General features: G+C 58.1%; 1 protein-coding gene across 3 annotated transcripts in view; it reads right to left on the reverse strand.

The window, feature by feature from the left end:
- Positions 1–7835, reverse strand: part of NCS1 (neuronal calcium sensor 1) — a 58005-nt gene extending 50170 nt beyond the window's left edge. For all 3 annotated transcript variants that reach the window (XM_079705726.1, XM_079705725.1, XM_079705727.1), the window contains exon 1: positions 7678–7835. In XM_079705726.1, coding sequence (XP_079561852.1) covers positions 7678–7741 — 64 coding nt within the window. In that variant the 5' untranslated portion in view covers positions 7742–7835. The remainder of the gene's footprint in view (positions 1–7677) is intronic.
- Positions 7836–9733: the final 1898 nt, after the last annotated feature.

A 9733-nucleotide genomic window follows, 5' to 3' on the forward strand; every position in this document is an offset into this window, starting at 1 on the left:
CACACACCAACGTGCCACTCACTCACTCCTGACACATGCCACGACCCCGTCACTCACACTCGGAGCGTGCCCACATAAGCCAGGGCTGCACACCCACACTCACTCATGCTCACCCGCACACCTGCACCGAAGCTTCTCGATGCCCCCCACCTGCATGGGGCCCCTCATCGCAGCCCAGGGTCAATTTCCCCCGCACCACTCACCAGATGTGTGGCCCTGGGCCAGCGCCGGTCCCCTCTGAGACTCAGTTTCCCCATCTGTAAAGTGGGGACCGTGCACGGCTCCTGGGAGGAGTGGGTGACGAACGCACCAACGCTGAGTTGGGCTGGCATGCTTAATGCCAGACTCCGACCGAGGCGACAGCCTCTGATCCTTACTCGTTGCTGGTTACGGGGTCTCCATCACCACTGATGAGCTACAGGGAGCACCCAAGCCACCAAATTCAGTGCCTTTGCTGTTTCTAACCTCGCACGCAACAGCCCTGTGTTACGAGGTATTATGATCTCCAACTCACAGATGAGAAAACTGAGGCATCAACAGATGAAAGACTTGCCTGTGGCTAAGCCAGCCAGAGAGTCCACATCATCAGACACCGGAGCCCGAGCATGTTCCGTCCCTGGGGCCCAGGAGGAGCTGCCCCACGGAAGTCTCACCATCTGGCCATCTGAATATTGTACAGAGCGGGAAACCGAGGCCCGGGGGGACTAGTGATTCTAAAGTCACTGTCCAGGCTGCAGTGTTTCTGGGACAGAACCCCAAGCAGGTGTGTCTCCAGTCCTCCAGGCCCGCATCCATGCAGGATCCTAAAACCCAGCACTCAGGAGCCGGCCCGCCCTCCCCAACTCCCAGAACAATCCGGCTACCAGCCAGGCCAAACACAGAAGCCATCTGCATTTACCATTCACTCCCAATTCAGCCGAGGGCCTGTGACAGCTCACCCTGTTACCTCCCAGGGGGGTGGCCGCGAACTGTCCCCTGACTCTGACGGCCAAGCAGCCCCATTCCTGTGAGGACATTTACTGAGCACTTATTAGGTGTCGGTCCCTGTGCCTGCCAACGGCACACACCTGGCACCCAGAGCTCAGCAGGGTGGGGGGCTCCCCAGGGTCACATGGCCGGCAAGCTGGCCCTTGAGCCCTCACCTGTCTGCTGTCCCACCCCCGGCCAGGAACCTGACCCCAATTTCACATTATCTGGAAACCTGGCGTGTTAATTTACGACGATCTCTGCCGTGGTAGATAGACCACTTGTGCAAAGTGTTTCGTCTCAAAATGACAGTAAGGAGGAACCTCTTTTTAATTTATACGGGTTTTTCTTTTCCTTACTTGAGAGCAAGAGAGATTTAGGACAAGATGAGCCCTATCAGCTTCAACGAAGAAAGCAAGACATCCTCATCTCCACCCCAGCAGGGAACCCATCACGGCACCACGGGAGGCACCCGACAGGAGTCAACCTGCCCCGGGTATTTGCCGTGTGACCCTGCGAAAGATACTTCACCTCTCTGGTACTCGACTGGTCCATTAGTAAAACGAGGACTTTGGACTACATGACCCCAAAGTCTCCTCTAGTTCAAAGATTCCAGGATTTTATTTCATGCTAATCAAAGAAATGAATATTGAAACAGTGAGCTACTCTTTTCTTCCTCATCGAGTTGGCAATTATGAAGAAAAACAATAACACTCAGTGCTGGCAAGGATGCAGGGAAATAGGCACTCTCTCATCCACTTTTGCTGAAAATATAAATGGGAACATACTTTGTGGAGAGCAATTGAACAATTTTTTCAATCAAAAGCCTTTTAAGATGTTCCCAGCCTTTAATACCACAACTTCATCTGGGGACATTTATCTTCAAGAAGAGACATGTGCAAAGATTTACTACAAAGATGTTCATGCCGAGATTTAGTACAAAGATGATTCTCAAGCACTGTTTATATTAGGGAGAAAAAAAACAACCTAAATGTCCAATGGCCAGGGATTCAATAAAATATGTTGCATTCATATGATGTACCGTTAAAAAATCATGGGCAAACATTCACAGTTGTCAGATTTTGAAAAGTTAAAAAGTATGTAACCCCCAAAATGAAACCTATGTACCAAGTCCTATTGAGTCTTCCCCCTAAATATATGTAGGATCTGTCCTTGACGTGATACCCCCAATTTATCACCATGATCACCCGGCCTTGATTCCAACCCCCTCCATACTTGGGACTACGTACTAAAAGGATATCCAAACCCAAACCTAACGTCTCCACCACCTCCATCCATAGATGGCCACCCCCGGCCCCACCCATCTCGGAAAGTGTCCAAAACCCTTCCTACGGCCTTTGGAGCCCTTAGTGAGGGATGGCGTGAGCCCAGGGCACTGGCCGGCTGCATCTGCCCCCAGAGGGGCTCAGGCTTGGCCTTGGGAGTAAAGGAATCTGGGCCCAATCCCAAGGCCACGGCCAGGAGGAAGGGCTCTCACCTGACACTGTGAGATATGACATGCCAGAACTCTCTAGGGTGGGGATGGGGGTGGATGGAGCTGGAGGATGCAGAAAGAGCCGGAAGAGGTGTTTGGAGGAGGCCTGGGCTCTGGGCCCCGGGGGAGTCCCTGCCCCTCTCTGACCTCTGCTTCTCTCAGCAAGGGGCAGCTGTAAACCAGTGGGCCCGTCCTGCTCTGGAGGACAGAGGACTTGCCTCTGAGGGTCAGTTGCCACCAGGAGGGGTTTAAAGGGTCCCCCCAGAACCAGGCACCACGCTAAACCCTTCAAGTGCGCCGATTCCTCCCACCTCTGGGGCCCCCCTGATGCCTGTTTTCCAGAGGAGGAAAGTGAAGCTCCATGAGACGGGGCTTGCCCAAGGAAAGGGCCAGAACCCCAGCGCATCTGGTCCCCGGGGCCTACTTCCCTCCCTGAGACTCTGTGGCTAAACAGCGCCCCCTCCCGTTCTGGCTCCCGCTCGGACCTCCAAGCCCTCTCCCCTTTAGATCCACAGAGTCATGTGGGCAGGTACTGCAGATGAGCAAACTGGTGCTCAGAGAGGGTAAGCAACTTGCCCAAGGTCACAGAGCCCGAGTGAGGACCCAGCCCATTCTCCAGGATACCGAGTTTACAACAGGCTTGATATTTCTTGCCCAACCCAGCTTTAACAGTCTAACCTGATTCCTCCTGCTGCTGCTGTTTAGCCTTCAGTGGAGTTGGGGAGCGGCCTCCTTGGTCTTACCCGCATGCACACAGGAGGCAGAGGGATCGCAGAAGCCGCCTCCCTCCCTCAGGGCCTTCCCTCTCCTGGGAGGCTCATCCCTTTCTCAGCTGTGGGGCCCTCCACACCCCAACTCGCTCATTTATCTTAAGATGGGTGCCAGATACTGCCTCCCCCCAAGGCAATGTCTTGCCCTCCCTGGTCGAGCAGAGTTGGGTGGGGGAAGCACCAATCAGAGAGTATTCCTTATTCTACAGGAACGGACCCTTCCCGAAGCCAGAGAGGCTGGTGACATCCAGCATCTCCCAACCCGACTCCTGGGGGTCCCCTTCTCTGCTCTGGGCCGCAGACGCTTTAGCTGCTGGCTACCCTGACCACCCCGGCATCCAGATGCCCCTCCCTCCACCATTCTGGCATCAGGGGAAAGGCCGAAGAGACCCAAGGTTGGCAAGCAAGGTCAAGGCAGAGCCTGCACTGACCAAGAACAGCAGGGAGGAGGTGACCTCCTCTGAGTTTTGGAAGGAGGCTCCATGGGGAGAGCCGTGAGCACCACGGGGAGAGAATAAGGGGGAGAGAGCCTCTTGGGGCTGGCTGGCTTGGCCCAGAAGTGTTTAAACGGATGCAGCTCAGACCACGACAAATGGCTTGAGCCCCACAAGCCCGGTTTTCCGGACGACCTGGCTAGTTTCCACCTGAGGGCATCTCTCTCATTCACATCTCCATATCTGTGCCCAGGACAGAGTGAGCATTCGGTGAAGCGCAGGTCAGGGCAGCCTCAAAATTAACAAGTGGGATGGGGGTGGGGGAGAGACTGCAGCAGGTCAAACAAGAACCTGCTAAGATTCTGGCGAACCAAAAGTCCCATTTTTCCATGCCTCCTGAGTGCCAGGCACAAAGACCAGGGCCGTAGGAAGGTTCCTTCATGGAGAGATGAACTTTGCTCACAAGATATATTTACGACCAGTTCGGGATGAAGCCGAATTGTATAGTCAAAACAACATGTTAATAACGATCGCTAACATGCATCCTTGCATCCTTGACAAGTGTGTGTCACGCATCAGGGACCTCTTATCATACGCCTTATACTCTGCTGTATGTGAATCATCTTGTTGCCTCCTTACATGCCCTTGGAGTCAGGGACCATGAGCACAACCATTTTGCAGATGAGGAAACTGAGGCTCAGTTAGGTGAAGGGCTGGCCTGTCCCACAGCCTGGGCACACAGGGATGACAATATCCTCACCAACAAACTGCACAAAAGTGGGCCAGACCTCACAGAAACCTGGCCGCTGGCCACACCGAGCACTGTTTGATGAGTCCCGGCTGGGCAGGGCCTCCGTCTCTCGCAAACCTCCTGCTGCCCCTGGATGTGAACTGTGCCGGGGAGGGTGAGGATTGGGTTACGGGGCGCTGACGACTTACAAAATCTTTTCTGCAGGGGAGGGAAAAAAATCTGCTCTGGGCTTCCCGGTGGCGCAGTGGTTGAGAGTCTGCCTGCCGATGCAGGGGACACGGGTTCGTGCCCCGGTCTGGGAAGATCCCACATGCCACGGAGCGGCTGGGCCCGTGAGCCATGGCCGCTGAGCCTGCACGTCCGGAGCCTGTGCTCCGCAACGGGAGAGGCCACAGCAGTGAGAGGCCCGCGTACTGAAAAAAAAAAAAAAAAAAAAAAAAAAATCTGCTCTGCAGTGTTAAGGCTGAATGACAGAGAGGTTTAGCTAGGCTGAATCCAGATGTGCCGCGGGAGGGCCACACGGTTGGAGCTCTGAGAACTCCTCCTGCGTCCTCACACACAGAGATCACCAAGACAGTCTTTCCCAGAGAGCAGGAGACTCACCACCCAGAACCAGTTGTGGGTCTTCAACTGGGACTCCTCAGAACCAAGGTCTGCATGACAAACGCTCGTTAAGGGTACAAATTCCTGGGCCCGGCCCAGACTCTAAGAATCGGAAATCTGGGAGGGCGACCAGACCCAGGCACCTTGGTGTTTAATGGACCCTCCAGGAGATTCTGATACTTGAGAGTCCTTCCTAAGCACTCATCTCTTGACCCCGTATAACACACAGAACCCCTGAACAAAGAGCAGACGGCTTCACGCCCCAGCCAAAGGAGGCCCATCTGGGGCCTTAGAACAGGCTGGAGGCTTTTCCTGCTGTTCCTGCAGGGAGACTTTTCATTCAACAGATACCTGTGGCCCTACTAAGTGCCAACGCAACCCGACAGGGAAGGGCCTGCCCTGAGGGAGCTGACATCAGCAAGGGAGATAGACAGGCGTCCCACGAGCCCACCACGACCTCCATCAGCCCAAACCCAATAAGAGCCCTAAGGAAAAGTACCTGGCTCACTCTCTCCCTCATTGAAACTGTTCCAGGTCTCCAAAGGCCTTTTAAAATAGCCCGGCCCAGCCCAGCACCATGGGCCTGATTCCTAACAAGGCCTTGTTGACTCTTCTTCTCCCAAAGTTAACAGATCTGCCCAGAGAGAGGGCGATGGACAAAATGACCGCCCCAGGTGCCTTCCCAACCCAGAGGCCACCATCATGGGCTTAGAAATCGGAAAGGGACGCACAGAAAAAAAGCCCCTCCAGATTTCTCAGCGTGAGCTCTGAGGTCTCTCAAGGGGATTAACTTGGGGGCCAGACAGGCCTGAGTGCGAGTCCTGGCACTGCCTGCTGACGGGCCCTGGGATCTCGGGTCCCGCAACTACTGTGAGGATTGAACGCGTTAGGGAGGCTAGGAGCTTGGTGCGTGATGTGCTCCAGAAGCAGGAAACCTGGCTTCACTCAGCTCGCAGGTGATGGAGACACCCTGGTGCAGCCCAAGCTCACCCCTCCTTTGAAACCCACTGGACCCTCTGCCTCCCCAAGCCCAGGGGCCCAGGAAGCCCCGTGTGCAGCCTGCCTGCTGACAGCTACAGGCCGCAGCTGGATAGAGCCTGAAGGAAGGCCCAGCAAATCTCACAAAACAGCAGCCAAACTGGGAAGGGCCACCTACCCACCTTGGAAAGAAGGTAAGAGCAGCAAGGACGGAGTCCCTGGTCCTCAGAGCCTCAGCCCTTCAAGGAGCAGCTACTGGGATGTGAGCGCCTTGCTGCAGAATTCCACTGGAGAGGGGCCAGTACCTCCCAGTGGACTAGCACCCACTCAGGAAAGACCCCTCCAATCCAAGCACATGGGGGTGAGGGGCATGGAGCTGAAGTGTGGGCTTGGAAAGACCGGCAAACGTGCCCAGAAGACCAATGGAGTGGGGGGAGGGGCGAGCAGAGGTTGTGCAATGCACCATCACAAGCTGCCTCCCAAGCCTCCATCAACGCGTGGAGGTGGCGGTCAATCTGCCTCCGTCTAGGGACGGCACAGAGCGGCTGGACCCACGCAGCCGCCCAGGTGCGGGCTCAGAATCCCAGCCCAAGCCCAGAGCCCCTGCCCCGTTCCAAGTCAGATCCCCAGGCAGAAGCCCTTCCAGACCACTCAGCAGTCCTCCTCCGATCCCCCAAAAGAAAGACCCTAAAAGAAAGACCGTGTGGTCAGGACCCAGTGCCATTAACCCTTGGCACTCTGGGACAGCTCCAAGAGGTTTGTAGGGAAGGGAGAAGTCTGGTACAGAGAAACTGGAGAGGTGAGGCGACCGGAGAGTTGCGAAGTTGGGCACGTGGAGAGAGACACACTGGGACAGATCTAGAGAAATCTGAAATTGACAGACCCTCCTCTCAGGGGTGCCGCAGACGGTTAAAAGATGAGATGGACCAGATCACCCAGGGCTGCAGAAACCCATTTCCCAGCTTGGCAGATACAGATAGAAGTTGGGAAGGTGCAGTCAGGGCCAGAGGAGAATTCAGCCTATAAACCCTGCAGCCAAGAGGGTGCCCAGGACCCTTCACCGCTGCCGCTGCCATGAGCTCTCTCACAAGTCTCGCCACCCCACCACACACGATCAGGGCCAGGGAGGGGGCGACAGGCCAACCTCGCAGCAGCAGCAGCAGCGGCGGCGGCGGCGGTGGCAGCGGCAGTGGCGGCGGCACCGTGATGCATGAATCACCCGCCCCGCTGCGCTCGTGCCAGTCGGCTCCGCGCAGCCGGAGCCACCTCGCAAGCAGGCGCCCCCTCTCCGCCCCTCGCCCTTGCACACCCCTGCCCTTTTGGACAGTTCTGCTGGGGGGGGCCGCGGGGGGGCTGGGGGCTTCCCTCCGGGCCGGGGGGTGGCCCCGCGCTCGCAGACAGGCGGCACTGGTCCCGGGCGCGCGTGGTTGGGGGGTGTCCTATAACAATAGGGCCAGGTGTGGGGCTGGGGGCGCGGCCGGGAGCTTCCGAGGAGCCCGGGGCGGGTGCAGGGCAGGGGATGGCCGAGGCAGGGTGGCGGCGTCGTGGGGAGCGGAGAGCGGGCCCGGAGCGGACGCGGGGTGGGGGGTGGGGGTGGTGACCGCGCGTGGGGGGAGGGGCGCGAGGGGGCGGAGGCAGCGCCCGGGAGCGCTGGGCGGGGGTCCCGGCGCGCGCACTCACAGTAGGTTTTCCTGGTCAGCTCCTCCACAACTTCAGGCTTCAACTTGCTGTTGGATTTCCCCATCCTCGGCGGCCGCGGCCCCCGCGCCCCGGGCCGGACCCCGTCGGGGAGCCCAGCGGGAGTGGCTGGGCCGGGGCGGGGTGCGCGGGGGGCCGGCGGGCCGGGGCCGCGCCTTTGTTTGCGGCTCGCGGCGCGGGGCCCGGGGCGAGGGGCAGCCGCTCGGCAGGCCCGGGCCGTCCGGCCGCCGCCCTCTCCGGGCGCCGCGGCGCAGAGCTGCGCTGGGCTGGGCGCCGACGCGGCCGCGGTGTCGCCGCGGTCGTCCCTGGTTACTGAGCTCCGCGGCACATGCTCGCTGCTGCGCTCCCTCTCGCCGCCGCCCCTGCGCTCCCCGCCTCCCGCCTCCCGCCCGCACCGGCGCGCCAGGGGTGGACCCGGAGCCGCCACTCAGCGCCCGGCGCCACCTCCCGCCCCGCACCCGCCCGGCCGGGCCTGCGCCCGCGGAACGACGACCCCGCGAGCGCCAAGCCAAGCTCGCAGAGGGGCGCCCCCGGCCTCATCGGTCCCCGGGCGGGAGGGCGAGGTCACCCCCGCCACCTCCCTCGCGGCGATCCGGCCCCCCACTAGGGCGGAGCCGGGCGGGGGAGGGCCCGGAAGATCTGACGTGAATGAGGCTGAGGCTCGGCTTGGCGAAATTCATTCATTCGACACTGATTTGTTGGGCGCTGGGGAAGCCAGGGAGCAGGCCAGGCGCAGTCCCAGCCCTGACGGGGCGGGGGCGGGAGGGGAGGACACGTCTCTGTAGGATGTCACATGTGGTGGCGGGTGGGGGGGGGCACCTACCGCGGCCTGGGGAAGGTGACCTCCAAGCCAGCGGGGAGGGAGGGTGGTTGGGAACGTGTTCAAGGCCCAGAAAACCTGGAGGAGGGAAGGAGGCCTGAACCCCAGGGAGAGCTCCTCTCCGTGCACGGGACTCCACGCACAGCCCGGGATATGATGTGAGGCCAGAGAGAAGGGCAAGGACCAGTGGGGACAGGCCTGCGCTCGCCCCAAGGAGCTGGGCCTCTGCGATTTAAGCAAGGAGGTAACAGGATCAGATCTGCTTTCTCTGCTTCTCTGGCATCAGTGTGGAGGGGCGCTCTGGTCAGGAGCTGTGGCCCAGACCAGTGGCCAGGGCTCCACCTGGATGGACAGAGGCAAGGGATGGGGGTGGGGTAAGTTTATGGTGAGGGAGAGAGTCTACGTGGGCTTCCAGGGCCACCCCATCTCCAATGTGAACATGTTGGGACCTCTTCTGACCCCTTCCCCAGCTTTATCTTTTTTCTCTTTAGCAACTATCATAGATCTCTTTTTTTTTAATTTAATTTTATTTTATTTATACAGAACGTTCTTATTAGTCATCAATTTTATACACATCAGTGTATACATGTCAATCCCAATCGCCCAATTCATCACAGCACCATCCCCACCACCCCTGTGGCTTTCCCCCCTTGGTGTTCATACGTTTGTTCTCTACATCTGTGTCTCAACTTCTGCCCTGCAAACTGGTTCATCTGTACCATTTTCCTAGGTTCCACATACCTGCGTTAATATACGATACTTGTTTTTCTCTTTCTGACTTACTTCACTCTGTATGACAGTCTCTAGATCCATCCACGTCTCAACAAATGACCCAGTTTCGTTCCTTTTTATGGCTGAGTAATATTCCATTGTCTATATGTACCACAACTTCTTTATCCATTCGTCTGTCGATGGGCATTTAGGTTGCTTCCATGACCTGGCTATTGTAAATAGTGCTGCAATGAACACTGGGGTGCATGTGTCTTTTTTTTTTTTTTTTTTTTTTTTTTGTGGTACGCGGGCCTTTCACTGTTGTGGCCTCTCCCCCTGCGAAGCACAGGCTCTGGAGCACAGGCTCAGTGGCCATGGCTCACGGGCCCAGCCGCTCTGCGGCATGTGGGATCTTCCCAGACCGGGGCACGAACCCGCGTCCCTTGCATCGGCAGGCGGACTCTCAACCACTGCGCCACCAGGGAAGCCCTTGCATGTGTCTTTTTG

The sequence above is a fragment of the Hyperoodon ampullatus genome (assembly GCF_949752795.1).
Source record: "Hyperoodon ampullatus genome assembly, chromosome: 6".
NCBI classification, from domain to species: Eukaryota; Metazoa; Chordata; class Mammalia; order Artiodactyla; family Ziphiidae; genus Hyperoodon; species Hyperoodon ampullatus.